Below are 25,602 nucleotides of genomic sequence, written 5' to 3' on the forward strand. Positions count from 1 at the left end.
ATTTAGTAATTAGCGGCAAAAAGGAAAAAAAAAACACAACTGATAATAGCCTAACAAAGGTTCAGAAATTTGGCTCCAATGATAACTCAGCATTCAGAACAGAGCTCTTAATCCTTAATTAGAGAACTGTTTACACATTATGTAATTATTGCCTTTATACTTGTTTGGGTGGCTGTCTCTGCAGCCAGTTGTAGCAATTGCAGAAGAAAACTCAGTAAATATGTCTGCATACCATCCTGCAGACTACCATTACTGATTAAACTGATGTTCATACATCTTTGCATATCCTCCCTGCATGTATAGTCAGCTAAGATTTTGTTGCAATAACCAGGTTATTGTACTGCAGATCAACATTTCAGGTTAAATGTAAATAAAGACAACGAACTGCAAAAAACAAAACAAAACAACAACAACAGTGTGATAAAATGTCTAGTATCCTGCTGCAAAGTGTTCTCTGGTGTATAAAAGATGACTGACATGAGAGAATTCCCCCTCCTCCACACCCTTACTCATCCTTGTTTGATTGATTGCCACCCTTCTGTTGCAGCCGTAATCCATCACTGTGCTTTCCAAACAAGAAACAGAAGCTGGACAGACAGGATCCCTGTGTCTTGTAGGGCTTTAATTCCCCATTACTGGAGACTTGGAGTACAAAAATCTTTTGCATTCTGGGGCATCATTGTGTATTGTTTTAATTTTGTGTATTTTAGCCTCTTTTGTCTTTGCAGCAGTTAAGCAGTGGCAGACACAGGCTACTTAAAGCCCCCCTCTACTCAAAAATACATTCTACTTATTGTTGCTTTACTTGGATGTTTGTGCCTCACTGTGCAGAATGATGTTCACACATTCCTCTGCTGAAGTGGGAATGTTTCTCTGAGCTCACTTTAAATCTGAGTTTAGTTTTTGTATGTAAAAACATGTCTTTGGCAGTTTGGCGTTACTGCTGTCCCCATCTTGGTTTTTTGAAGCCAGAAGTGACCTTATTTGGACAAGAGGGCGGAGCTGAGTGAGATATGCTGATTGGATCTGACTGAGAATCCAAGGACACGCCGTGGTAGTGATCAATCAATCTATCATCTATTTTACTTGACATGAGACCACACAAAATCAAGATCATGCTGTGTAGAATAAGACTTGTAACTAGACTCATTAGGAAACTGTTTACTGAGGTAATAAATCAAGTGAGAGTTAGGGTCATTTTCTCATAAGCTGCCATGCAATCACACTTCTTTCTGAATCGGCTTCACTTTCCAGAACTGAAAGCTCGGTCCATATTTTACACAGCCAGTTCTCCGAGCACGTGATTTTTCTACTGTATGCCTTAAAAACATGTCTGCAGATGAATTTTAGCAAGTTAGCACAAGGTAAGAGTTAATGCGAACAATGGGTGGAGGTGGCTGAGGGCACAGATGGTGCCTTGAAAGTCTCCCAGTAAATTTTGTGCTAAAACAAAGAAAGAGCATAGCCGAAAAGACTTTTCAATCTCAGCACCTGGTAGAGTAAATAATCAGTTGTTTTTTTTTATGTTATCGGGCTGCAAAAGACTTATTTACTGCCCTTGTAAAGTATTCAAAGAAAAACCAGTGCACCTACAAAAGCCTCTGCAAAAATGACTGTTTCGCAGGCTGTGACAATGGCTGCAACGAGGAATTAGCTCTGCTTGGAGTATAACAGCGATTCAGCATTAGTCAGTGTTACTGTGATTCAGGCGTTCAGACCTTAAAAATGACTCAGACAGTCAGATCCTACGCACAAAGTGTCTAACATGCAACACCGGTAGATAACAGAACCAAGGAGAAAGCCCTGGCATCGAATCACACCTTTGAAATGAAAGATTAACTTGAAACAACAAATTAAGCCTCTATCTATCTATCTATCTATCTATCTATCTATCTATCTATCTATCTATCTATCTATCTATCTATCTATCTATCTATCTATCTATCTATCTGAATCTGCATTTTTAGCAGCGCAGGCCATGTTACGATCAGATTTGATCTCATTTTATCAGAAAACCCATCACGAATCATTGGATCAAATAGCCTTTTCCAGTTCTCTCTGCTCTCGCCACCTCTTACATCTCTTCCAATCACCTGCACTTGCGTCTTCTTCATTCAACTTCACTCACACTCTACCCCCCTTAGTTTTGTCTCGCCTCTTCAGCCCTCCTCTCCTCCTCTTTGCTCTCTATTTTCTTTTCACGCTCCTGTCATCAGCGCTACCCTGCCATTTTCCCTTCTCCTCTCAGTCTTCTCTGACGTTCTGCTGCATCCCACCTCTGTCTGTAGACACAAGCACAGGGAGAGGTTTACGCAGAGAGCGAGGAGAGTGAGAGAAATGCAGGGAAAGTGACAAATGATTTAGCTATCACTTAAAAAAAAGGGGACAGGAAATGGAAAATTCACACACATTTGTTGGACTGTCAACACCTTGAACAATTCTCATGTGTGAACAGACTCAAACACACAACTTTGCAATGACCCACAGGAGCTAGCATTATTGCTTGCACGCTAATCTGCAATGTTTACTGCTGGCAGGATGGTTTGCATAAATATTCATTAAAGGTCGTATTTTGGAGCGAGGTTAGCACGCAACGTGTCTCAGTCTGTCTCCGTCCATCATGCGACACTCGAATTTTCAGGTCGGAGAGTCTCCCGGTTCATCTGGCATCCAGAGAAACAAAATATTTCTCTTGTTGAGGAAGCTGCAGTTCTTTCAAGTCTGTCTAGTGAATTAACAAACTAGTTAATCACACATCAAAGGCAAACCCCGGGGAGAGGAAGTCATTCGTATCTGGAAACTTTCCCTATCTGTTGGCAAAAGAGACAAAACCAGGATGTACAAAGAGCAGAGATGTGTTGTGGAGTTGTTAATGACAGTCGTCCTACAAAAAGTCAAGGGTACTAACACACCTTACACCTGTACCTTGTAAATTCATCATGTACACCCTAATCTTAATCCTCAGCCTCATCAAAAGCTAAATAAATACATAATCTAAACTGTATGTACTGTGTTGCAAAAGGAGATCGAGCATGTCACTTAATTTGCCCTTCTGAAAAGTAAAGAAATACGAACATCTGTGTTTTTTCTTTTGCCCTATTCGGTGTCATTCTTACAGTTCTAAAGGTTTTTCTGTGACAAGTACTAAAAATGCAAACATGCCATAAAGACACTGAGACGCTGGCAAACTCTGCAGTTACAGAGTCACAATATTTTAGTCTGAGACAGAGAGTGTAAGAAAGAGAAATAGTGACTGATTAATTATGGCCCACTATGCACTCAAAAAGTCTTAGAGGTTTGTTTTTTTTAGCAGCACAGAAAGCCTGTCCTTACTTTACCTCTTACTTTTTCTGTCCTCATTCTCTTCCCGTCACAATATTTCACAGTATCTCCCTTCCGTCAGCCATCTGTCATTTGCCATTTCTATACTGCCCTCTCTCATCCATTCCAGTCTGCGCTCACACACACACACACACACACACACACACACACACACACACACACACACACACACACACACACACACACACACACGCGCACACACACACACACACACACACACACACACACACCTGCAGTGTCATGCAGGAACAGGTTGGGGTATACACGATATTAAAAACAACTTTTCCATATTCATAAACTAGAAATCAGCATTCCCTGAAGGCATTTTTCTGAATCATTTTCACTGGGTGTGCATGCATGCATGTGATTTATGTGACATCTCTCCTTTTTCAAACCCTCAATGTTACTCAGTATTTAACACATCACAATGTTACTCTCTCTTTTCACCTCTTCATCTCCTCTCTTCTGTCCTCTCCTCTGAATCCCCTGGCCTTCTTATTTCCATTCTCCTGTTTTCTCCATTTCGCCTCTTAACTGGCCCAAATTTCTTTGAAATTTAAATCGTATTGAAACATAAACATTCATTCTTTAAACTCCAAAGTCAGTTTCATGATATGAATGTTGCACTAACAGAGAGAAAAAGAAGCAGAGAAAGAGAGGACCGTGAGAATGGGAGAGATTCTTCCTGAAAAGATGAAAAGCGTGAGGCGAGACTGTGATTCGAGGTGCACCTTTCTGGGGAAAAAAATCATTCGGCTGCTTATCTGACAGCTGTCAATCACGCATCACAACACATCTTCAGCTGCCGTACAGTAGCAACCCTGTGGTCCTGTGTAGGAGGAAAAACTCATTATAAATTTAAAGTTAGGCCAGGTGCTGTGCTACAATTGGCCACAGGGCTAAAAATATGCAAAGCATGCTGACTCATGAGCTGATATGAGACTTAGTTCAGTTTTTGGGGAACTGAACTGAACTATTTTTTCAACTCACCTAAAAAGAGAGACAAACTCACGGATGCCTTTTCATGGCTCCGTGAGCAGTATGAAGGTATGTTTACTGTTGAGATAAGTGAGCTTAATTTATGGAAGTCAACATAAAGTCTGCCTCAATGTAAACACACTTACTTCGGCACTGATGCTGGCAAAACAGTACGATTGGTATTTGCAGGGTACGTCTGTTTTTCTGTGGTTGTGTGCATATGTAAACCGGCAGAGGATGAGACACAGTATTTGATTTACATGTGTAGTTATTTGTTTGTTATGTACAGATGTACAAAGCAACATTTTCAATCAATCAATACATTTACACAAATAAGACTCTTTTTTGCATACAATACAATGAAATAAATACCACAACATTATGTGTGATAACTGCAGCAAGAGAAAACAAGATAAAATAAGAGACAGGTTTAAAAATTAAAAAAAACAAGATAAAAACAATAGATTAAAGATTTAAAAAAACAATTAAAAACAAGAAGAAACAAGAGAAAAACAAGTTAAAATCATGAGGAAACAAGACAGAAAAAAGGCAAAAAAAAACAATAAGAAGACAAGATTAGAATTAGAAGTAGTGCCATGCAAAATGTTGATATTACATTGTTTTATTGGGTTTGGCCTAAGTCCTGTCTTTTCCTGGTTTAAAAGGCAACATTACAGTGTCATAATATGACTTTCTACACTTACCAGACTGTTTTACTTCTAATACTTAACCCACTTACATGAAGTCATCATATTCACATTACTTATGATTAGTCATCAAAAAATAGTTTCTCCTACAATACTGGTGACATATCAATATCGAGGTGTAAGGGCAAAAACATTGTGATATTTGATGTAGTCACCCAGTCTCAGCATTTATCGAGGGCTTACGAGGAGATTTCAAAATATGGAGGAATATATCGTGTATTGCAATATGGCCTAAAATGATCACAATATTATTCTCAGGCCAGCCCTGATCACGAGGTAACTCCGCTATCAACACAAGCACTTGGATGAGGCAGGGAACAATGCAAACAATTAATTATTAAAAGGTATTTCACAACAAATTACTTAGAAACAATGGTCAGAATAGTAATTACTGAAAACCTCACAAATTAAGAGAGAAATAAATCACCAACTTATACTCCTACGCATGCACGCACGTGTGGACACATACACTCACACACAAGTAGCAACCACAGAATAGAATGTTCCAATTACCCACAATTCTTGCAGCCCACACAAGCGAATGTGACATTTAAATACTCCCACCATACTGTCTTCCATGGTTCCCAAACATTCATAAATATGAAAATATCTAAGAATTAAACCTTTATCAAAAACAAGAAACTGAAAGCCAGAAAGTCAGAGAATTAAAGTCTGTTTGTGCACAAACACCTCTGCTTGTTTTTGCATCCCGTTGAGGAGTTTAAACTTAGATCCCTTTTCAGCAACATGCCAGATGGGTGAGAATTGGCTCGTGTGAATGAGACCTCCTCTGAGCTGCTTTGAATTGAGGCCCTAAAGAGCTGCATGATGAAAGATACATTTGAAGTTACTAATAATATTATATAGGTAGCCTATTCTGAGATGGCTGTGGAGTTGCCACTGCTTCAGCAAGATGTAGCCCTACACTCTGATTTGAACCTGTGATGTTAGAGGTACACGCCTGTTAACAATACTGGGCAAATTACCTAAAGATCCCCTCCAGTCAAAAAATGTTTTTCTGCTTGTTCCCACAGCTGAACGTTTGAGCCCTACTGTGTAAAATGAATGCAGAGTTTGACACTAGAAGGCTGTTCTCACATTTGTCCGCTGAAAGTGAAACATTTCTCTGCACTCATTGAAAATCCAATTTTCAGGACCGGGCCTACACGCATGATTGGTGATATCAAAAATAGTTTGGAAGCCAATCCTGGTCCAATGTTCAACTTCCAAAAGTGTAATGTGGAAACTTAAAGCCTCCAGCACACATGTACTGAGAATAGCCACATGTTGTCTGTCAGTTCAACTTATACTTATGACGGGGAGGAGTAGATGTCATATCAAAGATTTTAATAAGATAATTAATTTTTTTGACAAGAAGAAATCAGATGCAATTTATATCAAAGTAGATCGATTTATATCCATGTTGAAACTGTCTGGACGGGATCTTCAAAATATTACATGAATTCTCATTACATATCACTCAACAAAAAAATAATTACAGCAACTTTGTCATGGAAGACATGTTGACGTGTCACAGTATGAAAAGGATAAATAATAACACTAATGATTCCATTTAGCTGCTTCAGTTTCAGGTCCTGGTATTGTGAGTGTTGGCTCACCATCACCCTGTTATGGCATATTTGGACACTTAAATAGAACAGAGCCATTATTACATGTTTTTAGGAACAGAGTCCAAATGCTTGCTTGGCTAATTTAACTGAAAAATAATAAAAATAATTCAAGCTCAACCTTTTTCTGGATCTTTTAATTGCATCTTAAAGTCTGTTTGCAAGACCAACAGCAAACTTTCTCATACTTTATGAACAAGTTATCAGTAGAAGTAACTTTGTGACATTACTTTTAATTTACATTCTACTACTTAGTCCAGCTCTGTTGAGCCTTTCATCTGGTATCAAATCAAGACACCCACACGTCGCATCTTCCAGATTTAACACAAGCACAAATAGAAAACAGGAGATGATGGTTTAACTAGCAAACCCGGCTACACACTGAACTAGTAACTGACTGTTGCCCCAGCAGCTGCATACAGTAACCCAGAAGTCCTTTCCTCACAGTGAAACCACAGCCTTCAAACACATTCCCAACTCTGAGCAAAAGACAGGTGAGTCATGGATGTATGACTCGCTAACAATTTCTGTAATTGTAGTGCAGGGTGTAAGTATGGTCTTATGTGAGTTTTCTGTCAGAAAAGGTAGCTTGAGAGCATGTGTGGGAAGTTTTTAAAACACAATAGAGATGGTAGAAAGTATAAAGTACAAAAAAGCACAGTATGTAATTTCCCTTCTGTCCTTCCTACCTTATGAAAACCTCTTTCTTCCTTCCAAATAGCCCTACCGCACTGAGTGTCAGCAGTGGTTTGGTTGCATTTGTACTCATAATGCCGTATAAAACGAAATAAGAAAAAGTTTCCAATCAGGGAAAAATCTGCTTGTAAAGAAAGAAACACAGCCGGAGAGAGAAAAAACGACAGAGACAAAAGCTGAGCAAATGATAGAGCGAGAAGGGATTGAAATACTGCAAGAGTAAAACTGAAAATAAAGTAACATTTCTTTCTTTGGTGATCCCACAGTGGGGAGGCAGAAAAAGATAGCGGAGGAGAGGTTGACAGAAGGGATGGATGGAAGTAAACAAACACTCTTCTATCTCATCATATAGTTTTCTGTCTTTCTGTTTTACAGCCAATGACATATAAATAACTCCAGCAACTCATTCGCTCTTAAAAATGAGACACAGGGAAAATATCACAAACACCCTGCCTGCAAAGTCTTTAATGAATAAAACACTAAAGAGCCGGAATCTAACGAAAGCTTTAAAAATTGACCACGGCGAAAAGAAGTTTCCCTTAACCTACATTTTCATATTTGAAGAGTGCGAAAAAATTGTTCTCGATTTCCAAATGAAGCGATACTTTTGGTTGGCCATTTAGCTAAAAGTTTTTAAAGTGTGAAGCATGAAAAGAACTGTTTCCTGGTGTATGAATAAAACGGAAAGCTAGAAAAGTGGAGAGCATCATTTGGTTTTTGCCTCTGATATCAAAGCGCTTTTCTCTCTGCACTTTGATGTATCTGCAGGAAAAAAATAAAAAAAATGGGGGGGGGGGGGATTCTTTTGGAGGCATTTCAAACTCTGGCTTTTCACCAGCCAGCCTTTCCACCTTGATGTGTCTGAAACAAACAATTTTTTTTATCTGTATTTTCAGGAAGTGTATATTCCATATTACCGCTCAGCAAACACCCAAAGGGAGCAAAAACAACAGTAGGTTTTCTGGATAAATGCCAGCTCAGATGTTCTATAAATGACAGCCAGCCATTCAGCCAGCCAGTTAGACAGTCAGTCAACCAGTGTGGAAAGAAGTGCCAGGGGCCTCGTGTCTAAATGCCTGTGCACATTACATCTTATGATGTATTATGTTTTGAAATGCAAAATATAAATCAACTGCTATGCCTAAGGGAGAGAGCTAAATAAGAGAGTTAGAATGGCTGTTACTGTAGATCTGACTGTTGCCTTGTAAACTCCTGAGTGTCACAATCTGCATTTATCTGAAGGGATATTTTAGCAGCGTCTCCTAGTGGAAATATGTATAATGTGATCATTTATTTATCCCTGTAGGAACGCCATCGAGTTGGTTTACTTCAGCACAGGTAAATCAAGAGTGCACGACTGCTATGAAACGGAAGCCACGTAAATTATGAAGATAAAGCTGATGACTGAGGTGAGAGTGAAGCAGCAGATTTGTTTTGTTTTGGATCTTTTCTTCGTAGCATTACTGTGGATTTTGTTTATTTTCTACTATTTATTTGTTGGGAATTCCTACATTTTTTATTTTGATTCTAATTTAACATTGCACAAGTGTGACACAAATGCAAGGTCAGCCCGTGCATGCCTAAATCCGAACTAATCCAAAGGATTACTTGACAGATTTTGAACTTTTACAACAGCTGCAACATTAAAAATTAACGCGATGACAGGCCATTAAAAGTTGCACTGTCAGAAAAAGTTACATCCAACAAACTGAAGAGCAGCATTGAAACATTTAACAGTCATTAATATTGAGGTGGATGTTTTTCATGAACGGAAGTCATGGTTCATATTTGTAATGAAGGATTAGGGCTCATTATTTTTTATTCAAAATGGGAGAAAAAGTAATTCTAAAAAATCTGGCTAAAAACAAACAACATAATTACAGCTCGGACTGAAAAACAACATTGCTTGTTTGACCCTGCAACTCTGATCTCAATCACACTGAGGCACATCTACAACTATCAACAGCAGCTTCATCCAGGTAAATAAGAATTCAGCAGCAACAGATAAACAAATAAATTTGAACCTACCTGAAACTCCCACTAACACCTCTACATGAATCTTGACGTGTTTTTCTTCATGCTGTGTGAATTTCTCTCTGAGAGTTCAAATACTGTAGCTCTGGGTGGTCAGTAACAAGAACCACTGCAGGGTCATGTTTACCTTGTTACTGTGTCTTATTGCAGCAGAAAACACAGAAATACTTTTTGGGTGTGCTGAGACATAAAATCCAGTTTATGGAGCGACTTAACACAAGCTGAAACTCTTGTTTTTTGTTTACCGCCAGTGGTTTAACTTGTCACCTTGCTGCGCCGATGTGGAGGTGGACTCCAGGGAGAGTCACTATGTCGTGACATTTCTGCTGGATGTGGTTACTGTTGCAACCACAATCTGGTATTAAATGACTATTTAAAGCAGCATTATGTAACGTTCTACCTTAAAATAACAGCTACAAAATCATTTTTGATGGCACAGTGTCTTGTCATAGGGTGAATGGTGTCTCTGTCTCAGCCACTCTGCCCCCCTGTCGCTTGTTTCTGCACTATGTAACTTCAGTGAGAGGGTAGGATCACAGCGTTACATACATGTTTACTTCAACGTACAAGTTTTCAGCACATAACATTGTTATGACGTAATGACTTTTGTTTGTAGTCAGCACCTACATTGCGTCCGACACATTGTAACAGACCTGGGATTTGTATTTACGATAGACGTGTTGCACTCAGAAACTCTGGGGGCGCCAGAATCACACAAAATGACAATTTCTACATAATGTTGCCTTAATTTCTATTTTGTAAGAACAGTGATCTGACCATCCCCTGGCATATATACAAAAGCATTACATTTTAAAAGCTTTACCATACACTTTATTGGCTATGAATGTCAGGGGATGGTATACGTTATATATCCTTCATTTAGCCAGGTAAGACGTACACATTCAACTGTCACACGCTACAAATGAGTGAAACTCAATATTGAGCTCAAGTGCCACTCTGCTCTTGTTTGTCTGCAGTTTGTCACCTGCTGTGCCTACCGATCTTTTCCTGCCTGTATCCATAAATAACAGCACAATGTTATATGAGTAGAAGAAGACGACGCAGGGATGGCTGCATTGAATTTGTCTGACAGAAAGTAAATGACATCACTACGGGTGGCCATTGCTCATGGAGAACTATTCATGAGTGCATATGTCGTTTAGATTGCCTTATCCAGAGTTGCTGTGTTTTGAATTGTCATGTTGATTTTTGGTGGTGTGTTTTTTTGGTTTTTTTTTTCCTCTTGTTTTGTGTCTTTTGCTTGGGGTGAGATCTGTTTCAGTAACCCGTGGAGTTTTCTTCTTTTTCTGTTCTTTACTTTGTTTACTCCTCGTTGTCACTGCATCTTTTATTTTTATTTTTTTGTTTAGCACTCTGTTTCAATGTTCTACCACCGTGCAAACAAACTAAACAAGTGAGTCAGATAATTCACTGTGAAAGTGAAACTTCTGTGACATGGACCAATCTGGATTCACGGCAAATTAAACTTTTACTGCAGATGTCTGGATAAATGTGACGGAATCTCAGGTTGTCAGCAGTATTACTGACAGCATGATGCAAGTCGTGTCTGTATTTTTCCTTTCTCGCACGGTGTCATTCTGCTCCGCTCCGTCTCCCTTAGTAACTTTCTCCTACTATTGCTTTGTCTTTCCTTCTGTATCCCCTCGCCCCCCCTGCTGTGTCTCAGCAGTAACAGGTGTTCGGTGAGGCAGGAGGCCTGCGGATCTAAATGTTCTCATCAGTCCAACAGTCCAGCTCAACAGCTGAACTCAGCATCAGTCCACAGCCTGCTCCAGCGACCGCGGCTCCTCTCGGTCACTTTCATTCTCGACAACAATTCATTCATTTTCCTGCTGACAAAATACTCCCGGCTACCTTGGACCCTGGGGTCTAAACTAGAGTTTGTAAAAGCCAATAGGAAAAAAAAAACAAAAAGTCATTAAGGTCACAAGCGGCTTTGTTCAGGTTTTGATTTAATGGACTCCACATACTGTGTTTTGACAGTGTTGAAAGACCTCGACCTGGCTACAGACATGTAATCAGAATGATTGATTAGTCTATCAGCAAAAATGCATGAATAACAATTATGATAATCAATTAATAGTTTAGTTCATATATTTAATAAAATATGGTCCATTTACTTGATTTAGTGTCAGGATTTTCTATGTTTTATTGTATCATTAAAAAATCTAACATGTTTGGGTTTTGAGCTGTCGGTCAGATAAAACTAGCAAACTGTAGACGTGTCTTGGGACAAATAATGATAAGAATGAGTCAGAATGAGTCAGAAGTACTGTCTGACTGACTTACGGGCTGTATAACTGATTTACTGATCATAAAAATAATGGAAGAATTATTCAATAGTAACTATGATCATTAGCTGTGGCTCTATAGATCACTACAAGACATGAGACAAACAAACATCTTACCGCCCAAGTGAAAAATTGTAGCTGCATATTCAGCCATATTAATCATACTTTGAGTGAATGTTTGCATCGTAGCGAGCATTCAGACAAGCATTAGAAAAGAGGATTATGCTACAAGAGCAGTTTTGAAAGCTTCTTTGTAGATTCTGTTGCTTTCTTCTGCGGCAAAATGGGTTGGAATTTATTGTAACTGCTGTGACTCCATGCTGACTGCAGCTGCAATCCTCTAAAAAGGAGCGAGAAACTGACTTTTTAAAGCCACCTTTCAAACCTACGGGAGGGGGAGTGTCTGTGCAATTTGCACACCAAATAAAACTCCTCAGTAGAGTGTCCCTTTAAAACTACATGGGCAAATTCAAGTGGAGTTGTAACTTTGCTCGGCGCTCAGTCGGACGGACAGTTGAACAAATGCAAAAACAAGGACGAGAGGGGGAAAAAAAACTCAAATGAAATGCTTATTTGACAGAAATCGGGCATATTCTTTTACTTTTCATCTCCGTTCAAGTCTTATCATAATGTGAAAACTGCACTCAACTTTCTGATGTGCCGGTGACAAGTCGAAGCAGCTTAGAGAATTATCAGGAATACAATAAGACACAGACAGACGGACAGAACTACCAACCGCAGAGGGACTTAGTTCTACTAGCTTTAGCATCCTGTGTGTGTGTGTGTGTGTGTGTGTGCGTGTGTGTCCTTCTCTGGTTCCTATGTCTCTTTCTCTGTATGCTTCTGTGTCTCTCTCCCTCCCCCAGCAGCCCTACCTTCTCTCTCCTCTCCACTCTCTCTTCACTTCTCTCCCTCCCTCCCTAGCGGTAGTCCTGGATTAGTTCCATTGACTGGTTATCTAGTGTTGGCCTATTTTTCTCAGAAAAGTGTGGTTTTTACTCTGCAGTTACTGGGGGTGATCTAAGTTTTTCGTGGGTGTGTGTTTGTGTGTGTTCACAAGATGTTGCCTGGTACTTTGAAAATATAATCCATTAGATATTTCTCATTGGGTTCAATTGAAATCGCTAACCAAACTCCATTTGGTTTCATTGTTACTTGGAGAAATATTTATTTATTTATTTTGGCCCTATTCTTAGCGCACTGCCATGAGATTTATATAAAGACCTCAACTAGCAGAACTTTTGTGTGTCCGTATAAAGTCTGGTACGCAAAAAAAGGCAACAGTAAGCATGTTAAAGGAGACATAGTATGCTAGCTTTCAGGTTCATAACTGTATTTTGGATCACTACTAGAAAAGGTTTACATGCTTTAGTGCTCAAAAAATTTCCTGTCTCTTTAAGGCACCCACAAACACCCAGTCTGCTCTGATTGGTCAGCTCACAAATGCTTGAGCCAACACCGCTAACAACAACAGAGCAGCTGTGCTAAATCAATTTTTAGGAAACAAACAAGCTGCCTGGCATTAATGTGTGACATAGTGACGGCGTGTGATGTCACAAAGTCACAGAATTAAAGGCGAGACTACTGATGAGGCGTTTCAGGAGCAGTGTTTTCTGTGGGAGAGAGGAGCTTCTGTTGGTGCGGACTTCGACCTTATTAACTTCAGATAAGATCTTTTAACATCTTTTACAAGATCTTTTATAAAGTATATGCACACAAGAACATATATAAAACACTGAAGGAAAGAAAAAAAATGAAAATAGCATTATAGATCTAGGGAGTTATAATTTCCAGGGTCCCCACATCTTCTTTAAACATCAAATTCAAGTACTTTTCATTGACTTTCCAGCCCAGTTCCCTCAAATTTAAGGACCGAACACGGCATAGTTTGAGACACGGTTACGGTTAGTTACAAAATATATACATTTGAGCACCTTCAAAATCTCTCTAGTCCTCAAATTCACAAAGTTTTAAGGATTTCTAAGACCGGTGGGAACCCTGATTATTATTGTGAAATGTTACAATCAATTAAATTAATAATTAAGAAATGTATTAGACAAACTCAGCTCACATCTACAGTGCTGAAGTCTTGTTCCTGTTTGTTAATCAGCGCATCATTCACTTTATTTTTGTCAGTATTACCAGCTGCCTATAAAATATTTTAAGACATAAGGCCTCAATTTGTGCAGCAACATGCCATTAAAAAAAATACTGTAAAGCAATATCTCATAAAGGATCTAGTAGCAGCCTGTCAAATCCAAATCAAGCGGAACTGGGCTGAGAAGAGCACAGAAGAGGGTGAGGAAGTGTGGAGAGGAGAGCAGAGAACAGCATGAACCTTACCCTTTCGCCTCTTCATTCAGTCTCCCTTTCTGTCTCCATCTCTTCTCTGTATTGCCTCTTAATGTTTCTCTGTCTCCATCTCTCTACATCAAAGACACAATACCTCACCTTTCCCTCCCCCTTCCCTACTGCCTCTGCCACGTGTATGCAAAGACACAACACAGCTCTATGTTCTGCCTGCCTTTTGTACTCACGTACCCAAATCAGTTCTTGTAGCCCCCCCACAGCGCTGCTAGATGCCTTTATTCTTGTACTTTTTCTGTGATCACTTATTCAGCCATCTTCACTCTCTAAATTCAAACAAGAAACTGTACACAAACACCGTTATGTAATTATGCACAGAGGTGCTTGTGATGACTGATGATCTAAGTTGCTAAAAATGCCTATGCATGTCCTTGTTTAAGCAACTACAAAGATTGACTTTGAGGTTGGCTATCCCAATGAAAATGTGTGTGAAAATGATAATAATACCCATACATATTCTGACTTCTGGACAATTCGGTTGGCCCACCTTCATCGGATAAGAGGTCTTGTAAAGATGGAACCCTGAGAGACCGGGAAAAGACAGCTTGAGACAAATCCGTCTGTAAATGTGGGTTTGGTTTGACATGAGCCTGTAGCAGACTGGACGGGTGTCTTGTAGAGCTGTCATATAAGAGTCAAGTTCAAATGAATTCAAAATTACGTAGAATATGTTGGAATTCATTTGATTTAACCAATGTGGCCAGCAACATCCATCCATCGGTGGTAAGAGCAAGTGTGCTACTCTTTAGTAGTCTTTATGTTTTTCCTTGATGTGCTTTGTGTTGTACTAAATGCGTTGAGATTGTAGTGCAACGTCTCCATAAAGAGAGCCTGAAAACATTGCATATCCTTGCATATAAATCTTATTAACTTATCAGTGATGGGATAATTACAGGCTTCTGGCAAGGGGCCTGATTAATCTGTGTGTGCTGAACTGTAGGCAGTCAGACGAGGTTGTACACTAGTCGTGAGACAGCTGCTTTGTTCTAAGTTGATAAACAACCTTATTTTTGTTAGTTTCTTTGCCATCTATGGTGTATAACCCAAAATACCATCACACACTGCGTCTCAGACGCTGCGTCATGATTCAAGACGGCTTTGCTTGCTAGTGCCCTCCGTTCTCGTAGCACACAACATAACATTACCAGCTTAGTTTGCTGATAAGTCGATAGGGCAGGCAGTAGGTCAAGCTTACTTTGAACAGGCCATTACAGTTCGAATTTGACTTTTCCCCCCACGTTTGGATGGATGTTCAAATTCAGAGTAAAAAGTGACAGCCATAGGGACTTGGTTAATGACTGGGTCTGGCTAACATGTGATACTACACCATTACATTATAAACTGCTAGTTGCACTGACTGAACAAAAACATTCCACCTATTCCCTCTGGTTGAATTTGTGCTGGTCTGTGACAAATATTACTGCTGGCACCGGTGGAAGCAGAGGCTGCAGACGAGGACAGACATGTCCTGTAGCTGCTAACCCTCCTAAAATAATTTCATTAGTATGCATTTTAGGGATTTTGTCTCATTTTATGGTCCAAAAGCCATTTCAGCGACTGTTTTTCAGCATGATGAGAGTGATATGGGGTTTCTTCCACCTTTTTTTCCCCCTGTTAAAAGGGTTTTGTTTTTATCAATGTGGCAAGACACTCAAAATGAGGGTCTAAGGACAGAGGATGTCGTTCACTGTAGAGATTGTAAAGCCCACTGAGGCAATGTGACTGTGATTTTGGGCTATATAAATACAATTGATTTGATTTGATTTGATTTGATTTGATTTGATTTGATTTGATTTGGTTTGATTTGATTTGATTTGATTTGATTTGATATACTGTGGAAATGCCACGTTCTTTAATCTTTGGCAAAATGGATTTTCACACCTGAGACAGATCCATGGCACATCAAGTAAGGTAATTACTTAACTAAAACTCAGTTATGTCTCCAACTACTGTATATTGCAGCAGCTCTTACTCAGATTACCATGAGGGTAGTGGCAGGGATGGTCTATCTATATGTATAAATCCTCTAAACCAATAATCCCATCATACTGTATTTGTGAATACTGTAATCACAGGTTAGCTTTAAGACCAGGTGTCACAACATAATGCAAGAAAGTAAAGACGGTTTCTTGGAATAAACTGTTAGGGGTAAAAAGATAAGAAGGCAAAAACAAATACAACAAATACATAGCAATGAAACCTCTGGACCACTTCATTTAAGATCGGGTGTTTCTCATCGCAGAATTTAGAAGAAAACAGTAAAAAAATTCAAGTCTGTTTTTGCCCATACTGACATTAACTAGCATAAGACCCGTTTAAGAGAGGAGGACAGTCCTGTTTTGTGTGTATCATGAGCCTTCATGAGCAGTTTGTGTTAGTCGAGTTAAATCTCCCTCAGTCTTTGTAGGACGATATTCCCTCTTTGTGTGACACAGAGATGTCTCCCTCGAACGCCATGCCTCTTGACAATCAGCTGCAGTATTAAGGCAATTGTGTGCGTGCGTGTGTGTGCGTGCGTGTTGCTGACATTAGCAGTTCCATAGTGTGTTATAAGGGTGCATCCATGTGTACATTTTTATAGCTGTTTAACTTTTTCTTAATTACTTTGATTAAATAGCGTATAGCGATACTTAGTGCCATAATCGCTGTACTCCATAATTAACTGTGTCATCTAACGCAGGTGCTTGGCTGCACATGCATACACATGCACACACACATACAGCCAATACAAAAGCGTGTGTATCACAATTTTGAGTGAACACACAGCTTCATTTTGAGACGCGCGCCTCACACACTCAGACCTGTGTGCATCCAGTAAACACACTGGAGCATGTCTTCCTTGTAAACAGAAAAAGTGATATAAAATGCTAATTTTTATGCACATATATAGTTTATTAGACACACCTAACTAAACTAAATGCAATGTACTTCACACAACTTTGTGTTAAGAGCTCACTGTATTAAATTGTGGGTTAACAGGTTTAGTTTCAGTGTTCAAACGGGCACCTGACTACTGTTTTAAGACAAACTTAAAAAAAATTCTGAATTCATTAATTTATGTATTTTTGGCTCTAGTAGAGTTCCTAAAAAATATGTTGTTAATAGAGCTAGTTCATGGTTCACAAGGTTAGGTATACAGCCAAAAGGAACACCAAACCTATCACGACTTATTGTGCATTTGCATATTAAAGCCCGTAAGTGTAAAAGTGAAAATAAACAAACAAAAAGTTTGGCAACAACATCACAGCATCCTGTTCTAAATAAACATGATGGATCTTCTGAGGATCTCATTAATTTGCAGGAGTGTGGGTCACGTACAGATTAATAAATATCCCTACAGGGATCAAAAAGGTTTCACTTAACTTCTGAAAATTGAAGGTCCAAATGCTGCCTGACAAACCACTTCTGCAAGCGGCTCGTGTGCAGCATCCACAGCGGATATATGGTGAGCTGCTATCACAGGACCCGCAGGGTACATGACAGCAAGAATGTCAATGTTTTTTCCCTGCTGTACCTTCTGACCTGACTCCATAATGGCTCTGTTTGGTTGTTAGTCCAGCAGCACCGTCAGCTATGTTTGTGATCTGCTTTTTGTTTTTACTTGTAGGAAGACTGGTCTTTGGGCACTTGGAACAACTTCTCTAAATTACATGGCATACACAGCAGTGGTTTGACCGGCAGCCAGGGTGCCAGTCAGAGTTCAAGTCTAATAAAAATAATAATTTTAGTTTAGTAGTAGTCAACCCTGCAAAGGACCCATGTCTGTCTATACATTGTCCCTGCCGTCTCTTGCGTCTAACAGACAAGCTCGGAAATTCTCTGGCAACGCCAGACTTACTGTCTAAAGCTGGCCAGCCCACTGCTGCCAGCTCCAGGGAATGGCCAGCCTTGGAGCTGGGTGGTTTGATGGTGGGTCCACGGAGCAGACAGGAGTTGAAAAATAATTTGGCTCATTGCCGGAGTTGGCAAGCTATACAACGGTCACTCTCAGGGCAGACTGGTTCTCTGATGTGTGCACACCATTTTGATTTTAACCTCAACATAGCTATTCTCTATTGATTGGTGGGTGTGTGGGTTGAGTGTGTGACACAGGGGTGTCTGTTCTTAAACGTGCCGATCATGACAACATAGTAGAAGCATTTTTTAATCTGATGCCCCTTAACTCTACCATGCACAGTAAGATACTGTGAAGCATGTTACAGTATATAGTAAAGGATTATGGCAAATATACTTTATTTCTACTGTAAATCCATTCATAGGAAAATTCTGCCCACAAGTAATTGACCAATGACAACAGTTGACATTTCCATATTAAGCTATCTTCTAACATGTCTTTGAAAAGACCAGTACAGCAACTAAACCTAACCCTAACCCTACATCTTTGTAGCTCACCTCCACCCTACCAATACATGGCAGTGTAGGAAGAGTGAAAAATCAAGTAGCAGAGTTTTTCAAACATTTAACAAGGTCAACACCCGCCAACAACTCCCACCACAGCGTCCTAAAACCCCTGAAAGAAAACACATTTTTGACCTCTGACACCAGAAAATAAAACTTTATTTTCAGGATCCAACATTCCTTTTAATCGACCAATCACACTGTTTTCTCTTCTGACTAATGTAAAGGTTTGGTCAAAAGTGCTGTACAGTGTGTCTCCTTACACCACTTAAAATTTTGGCAAAACTCTGCTGTAAGTCAACAGGGACTGCGGGAAATGTGCCTTCTTAAACAGTAAAAGACACAGGCAGAGAGGAGGCGGTGGTTCCTGCACGAGGGGAGCTTTTCAGTTTCAGAAATATTTTCACACTGTTGACATCAGTCAACAGAGTGAGTGGGATGCAGTACAGTTAATGCTGCTGACGCACAGCTGGGGATGGTAAGAAGAGGCCACAGATGCCGGGTCAGCCCTTCTTCTATATATGAGATTGCAGCATTTCCCACACATGAGGTCTGAAAGATATATCCTGCCTCTTCTGTGCTCTTCTTTGTGAACAAAGAGAGGGCAGTCAGCTCCTCTTGGCTTCAGCCCACTGTCCATGTGGGCAGCCTGATGGGTTCATATCAGCAAGTCTTGCGCCATTCAGCCAGAAGCTGAGAGGAGGAGAGGGTTTTAGGTCAACCGGCTGACCACTGCCCTCTTGGAGCTCAGACAGAGAACAGGCAGCAGCAGGATAATTGGAATCAGCTCTTATATTTAGGTAAAAACATAAGTTACACTTGAATAAGCAAAGAGGGGATAGCGGGTATGATTCAGTAGCTCCCGACGCTCAGCTGGAGCTGGAGGAAGCCTTACAAGCTGAGCTCAAGCTTTGCCTGCAGTGGCACACACCAGGGAGACCCTGAGGGCACAAAGAAGGCTGGCCAGTGGTCTCATTTCAGCACTATGCTGCCTGTCCGCAGTAATGTCCACACCACACTGAGAAGTGCTAACATCAACAGAGGAGCGGAGTTAAGAAGAGAATGAGCCTGCACCTCCCAGCTTAGTCACTTGATCTCAATGACATTGGGAATGGGTTCACAGTGAGAGCTCACTGCACTACAGGCCAGGAGCTTTAGAAGCGACTAATGCACTACTCTTTTCCTGATCTTTTATAGTTGAGGGCTAGCAGCAGACAGGATGGTTCACAATAGACCTGGTATGTTTGGCTGTAAATGATGTGGATGCCAAATAACTCCAGGGCTAATTAACGACAGTGACAGAGCATCCAAGCGCACAAAGGGTTGCAGCTGCCACCTCTTGTCACCTCATTTGCCACTGCAGTTATCTACTTCAACCTTTTTTTATTAAACTAATGAATTGCTAGTCCTTCAATAAGCAGCAACAAGCTCTTGAGGGTTCCCACATCCCGACAAAAACATCATGCCACACCCCTTGATTCTTGGCATGTTTGCTTTTCTATTAGGTGACGCTGATGTGTTGGCCAAATATCCAACAGCTAAAAAATTTGCACTTATGTGGCAAGGATAGACGAGAGCACATTGATGTCATGGAAGGAGCAAACAGCAGCAGGTGATCAGAGACAGGCCCACAGGAGGCCGGCACAGGTGAGTTGCTGGTACACTTCACTTTCCTGTCGTCACACCGCAGCTGCAGTTTTCGAGGCCAGGGGAAATTTTTGGTGCAGCTGTCATTTCACCGTGTGTAGGGCCTGCAGACAGCACACTCTGGTGGTTTCAGTATCCCAGCAGAAGAAGGCTGTGGGCCAACAACTTCAAAACACATACAGTCAGTAGGGGGTCCAAGGTGCAGTACTTGACAAGGTAGCCATGGTTATGCTGTCTGCTGCAGAGGCTGGAAAAAGCCCCAGTCAGTACAGACACATTTTGAAGTTGTGAGCATATTCATGCAAAAATCCTGGGCAAACACAAGAAACTGATGAGCTAAATTAAGAAGTCCTGGTTGGAGGCTATTTGTATGAGAATCTTTATGTATTTTGTGAAGACATGCAGTTCAACTAAACTGCAGTGCAACCAAACTGCATGTCTGACCACCACAGAGGCAGTAAGTTAAATAAGGATACATTTTCATAAACTGAAAAGCAGAAGAGAAAAAAAAAGAAAGACAAACACAACAGAGGGAAGGACGTGAACAGGCGATCAGATAAAAGGAGAGGTTAAAAAAGATCAATTTTGGTTTTTAATTTATTTTCGTATTTTAATTTGATTTTCATTTTGTTCATAAAGTACTTTCTTTTGATTTTTTTTTCCCTGTATACTTTATTGCTGTTCAAGCTCATTTCACAGACATATTAGGACTTTACTTTTTTTAGAAGACATTTTGGAAATTACCATAGTAAAGGATCTCATTAATCTGTATTTTGAAGGAGTCTCTTGAGGCAGACTATTCTGTGATACAATCACGCCACAGTTCAGTGAGGCCAAGCATAACATAAGCCTAAAGTAAACTCCCTCAGTCATATCAGCTTAATGTAGAGCCAAAACACAAGCAATGGGTAGAATGATAAAGCCAAGATCACAAACAGCCACATGGCTAAAGCTCTCATAAAGAGCTGCTAAATGAATAGCTTAAACAAAGTCCCCTTGATGTTAAAATCAGTGCTAATGTGTTTAGTTTTTATTTTATTATTTTTTTTTATCACATATGTCTGCGCCATCTGTTGTCAGTATCTGGCCTGACATTGGCAAAAAGATTGTTCTAAATGGTATTTTAGAGGCTAAAGTAACTACGAACTGCTGCAGTTTGCTAGTTAGCTTGGTTAGCCATGCAGCTAGTGGACTCAGCCATGGAGTGCCAGGAGCCAAACCCTTTAAAAAAAACCCACCTCATTACTGTGTTTTCTGCTGTCAAACTTGCTCTGTTGGTCTCAGAAGCCGTGTTCATGGGGCTGTAACGTGCATTTAGATCGATCGGAAAATGTAAACGCCAATCTATATCCATGACACGTCCCTTTCTAGGTGCCTGTTTTTAATGGAAGCACATGCTGAAGCAAGAAAAAAGCACTCTGCAAGCATTTCCATGGGAACTTCAAATACGATTTGACACAACCAGCATCCGCCATACAAAAATATCGTACTGGAGAAATTAGGATTCTAATCGAGAGTTTAGTTTTGGGATTTGAGAGCTAAAAAGCCAAAGGCAGCTTATGTGCCACAATCAAACATTTTTCTGGCATCTAACTGTCTGAAACACTTGCATCTGAATTTTTCAGAGTCATGATAACCTGAATACACATTTATTTATTTCTTACCTATATACTGATTCAGTCTTAATAAATAGCTGTGTTAACTGAGGAAGCCAACAAACAGAGAGAAACCCTGATGGTGGAACTCTGCACAAAACAAGAAGTACTTGCTCTGAGCCTCAACACAAACCCACCACTCAGTATAGTCTGCAGTCTACATTTTTCTCCTCCAGCCAGTCGGATAAAAAAGTATTCTACTGGTGCCCGAGCACTGACACACAATACAGCTATATAATGTTTTCAAGGAAAAACTCATTGTTATCACTAACTGCACCACCAACCTCAAAACTACTTGGTGCATTCCCAGCTCATCCCTCCTACACACAAGCACAGAACTATGAATAAGCTTCCTCCAGGTTGCCAGCTCTGTAGATGCTGCCCTATTCGTCCTTCCTGCAATGATATTACAGTCCTACAACTCACCAAATACTGAAGCTGCCAATTCACAAATGTCTTGCATTTTCCTGTGCATTTTTTTTTTTTTATCAACAGAGAAAATACAAGATTTAGGTGATCCACTAGATAGCTCTGTGTAATCGTGAGTTACATCGGCATACTGGAGGCGATTTCATAGTCAACTTGCATAACAAAAAAAAAAAAAAAAGGCACATTCAAATAGCAGTGAGGCTCTCCATGTGGGCCCATGAGCTTTGTTGGTGTGTTGAAGCTCACAGTCTCTTTGTCAATTTTATGATTCAATCTTATTTCTTTCCAAATTAACAAGTTTCACTTTTAGCTTTATTAAATGAAAAGTTACTATTTGTATATTTTTTGCATTGCTTACAGTGCTGTAGAAGGCAGCCTGCTGATTGTAGGTCATTTAACATTTACTAATATAAAACTAAATGCTTCTGCACTCTGCGAGTTTCACTTGCATGGTCAGCTAAAAATTCCACTGGCAATAGATTAAAGAAAAACACTCAGTGTCTCTGATTCAATAACCTAATATATTAATGTGCAGCATACTGAACCTGAAATCAACAGTAAAAGCTGCATATTATATGAGTAATATCATGCTCTTTCTTCACAAGGAGATTGTAAAGTCATTCAAATAAGGGAGCATTTAAATCCTTACCTGTTTCGCCTCCGGAGCATCGTATTTAGCTTCTATGCTAATTGCAACATTATAAATGTGTTATAAGGAACTTAATCTGGGATTTGTGAATTAATCCTGAATTGTAAAAGATAAGAATCTTTTTTTTTTTCTTTTGCCTCATCTATAGTTCTATAAGTACTTTCTTTTCTGTTTTCTTCTGTGTTCTTATGTCATTTACTCTCTTTCTGGGGACTACCTACCTTAACAGCTTTAACACTGCCAGAGAAAGAAAACTCAGTTTGAAAAGTACAGCTTACAGTATATCACATGTAATACAGAAACCAATTTCTGTTCTGCCGTTGTTCCATCTGTGCCTTAATGTTTTACAGAGCAGTAAAATCCTTACTCTTTACAACAAAGTGATTAGCCTTTTTGTTTTTGTTTTTTTTTCCTTTTTCCAGACCTGTATTTCCTGCCATAGCTCTTAGGTACACAGGTAACACGGAATAAGCCAGACATGTCCGTTCATGGGCCTTTGGGTCTAAAACCCTAAATTACAGAACAGATCTTTGACACATTGCCTTAAGCTCATCAAGGAGAGGCACAATTTCAGTTGAAAATATGACTAAAAATAAACAACAAAATAAAATATCCTTAAATGTCATTCATACTCCAGTACTGTTAAAGCCATAAATCTCATGTAAACAGGCTTATATGAGGAGTTTAGTTGGCACATTGCATGGCCAGATTCAAAGAATTATTAAACAAACAAACAACAAACAAAATGGATCAGCTTAGATTGGCCCCTGTACCGATCCTTAGGACCAGATTGACACATCCAAATTTGAAATAGATTTCTGCACGGACACTGCTACAGTTTTGAAAAGTAATGACAATAATATCATATAGTTGTTACACTTTTTGTTCAATATGCCCGCCTTTTCATGGTGGAAGGTGTTGAGTCCTGAAGTTAGGCTATGTTTACTGACCTCTCATGAAACTACACATGTGGTACAACTGGTAAAAATCACTCTCAACGCTACTCCTGTGCACAGGAGTAGCGTTAAGAGTGATTTTTATATGCAGATTGTCTTTACCTCTCTGTCAAAGCAAAAAGTAAGTATGAAGGGAAAGTGCAAAGACAACTATGTATGTAGCAATGTCAGTGCTTTCAAATGCAGAAATTTAACACCAAACTTTTCAATATCGTACAAAAATAAATCCTTTTCACCATCTAATTTTAAACTTTCTCTATAACTTAGTATCTAAATTGTATTAAATATATTATATTCCAGTGTATTGTGTTACTGATTAAGTTTTAGAAGACAAAATGTTCTTCCCAGAAGCATTGCCGAGTTAAATCTTTGCTTTGTCAAATCTCAATTTATTTTGGCCCAACTACTTTTGTCAGCGTGAAAAATAGTAGCCCATGCACCGAAATGGGTGTCCTTTTATAAACTTTTGATCCAATTCAACAGAAAAGCCAGTCAAATTAAAGCTGACACTTACTGTTCTTTGACACTGTGTCATTTCCCATTAAGCAAAATAAGTATTCAAAGAAATGTGCTGCTGTCCACATGTCAACTTTTTGTTCAGAGGAGGTAGATGAGCAGGGCTTCAGAGGACAGCAGGCTACACTCAAACTGAGACAGTCAGAGGGGTTTGAAGAGAAAGAGGGTAAAGAGATCAACAGAAGAGCAGGAAAAAAGACCAGATTGTAAATAAGAGATTAATTTCTGACCTCATTTTCAAGTTGCCTGGCGATGGTTGTCCATCGTAAACTGATACAATATCAAAGTCTTCCTCCAGCGCCAGCGTGACGAAGGTAAGCTGGATTCGGTTCCTCTCCCCTGTTATTACCAGCCACGTACAGTTGGCGTAGTTGGGATAGCCGTGCGGGAAACCCGGTGATTCTATGGTACCATTCAGTCCTTGGACTACACCACCACAAGATTCAGCTGAAAGAGAGAGATGGCACAAAATCTTATTAGAAATAACAATCTCAGAGTTTCATCATGCACTGAGTTATATCATTTAGACCTGAAACTACAGCTTTCATTCCCGGCTTGCATACTTCTGAGTCTAAAGATACAGACTTTGACATTTTTTTTGCCTTTAGCTTTAAGGTTTGCCAAATTCTGTGCAGAGCTCAGGACATGAAAATTACGAGTGAATGTAGATTCACACCACTGTCATTAAAGTTAATCATGCATTTTTCAAATTCTATCCTCCAAAACCTTTAGAGATAATGGAATAGATTGTGGGTTTGATGAACACTTAGCACAGCTTAAATATGCACTCTGTGCCAAGCCAAGTGTCACAAGAGTTAACAAGCATTTGTCCTCACATGCATCTCCAACATAATGTAACATATGCCTCACAGCCTCCCATGACACCATGCATATGCCATGTGAAGCTTTCATGCGGATGGCCAGAGTATGAGTACATTCTCTCCTGACAATGTTAGTTCTCTGATCTACTGATCTCAGACCAGAAATAACTTCCCATGACACATACAGTTACAAACACTTAACAGTGCACAGAATACTGTGCTGGTGTTGTTTTAACAGCATGTACCGTGTGATCAGATTGTTCATTCATTCGTATCCCATGATGGGTGCTCAACCCTCAAACGATATAACATACAGACAGAAGACCTTGTACAACCCTTACATCCCCCCACCACCACAGTGAATAGATGAACATTGAGCTTATATTGTTTACATTAAGTACATGGACCCACACTCACATTAACACACGCATACCCACACCGCCAATAACAGCACTAAGCCAGCTCAC

The 25,602-nt window shown here is 39.8% G+C and overlaps 1 protein-coding gene across 1 annotated transcript in view; it reads right to left on the bottom strand.

Moving 5' to 3' along the window:
- csmd1a (CUB and Sushi multiple domains 1a) overlaps positions 1 to 25,165 on the bottom strand; it is a 297,982-nt gene extending 272,817 nt beyond the window's left edge. The window contains exons 1-2 of the mRNA XM_073463855.1: positions 25,151 to 25,165; positions 24,545 to 24,786 (exon numbers count right to left, since the gene is read on the bottom strand). Coding sequence (XP_073319956.1) covers positions 24,545 to 24,786; positions 25,151 to 25,165 — 257 coding nt within the window. The remainder of the gene's footprint in view (positions 1 to 24,544; positions 24,787 to 25,150) is intronic.
- Between the last annotated feature and the right edge of the window lie 437 nt (positions 25,166 to 25,602).

The sequence above is a fragment of the Pagrus major genome, chromosome 4, assembly GCF_040436345.1.
Source record: "Pagrus major chromosome 4, Pma_NU_1.0".
Taxonomy (NCBI): Eukaryota; Metazoa; Chordata; class Actinopteri; order Spariformes; family Sparidae; genus Pagrus; species Pagrus major.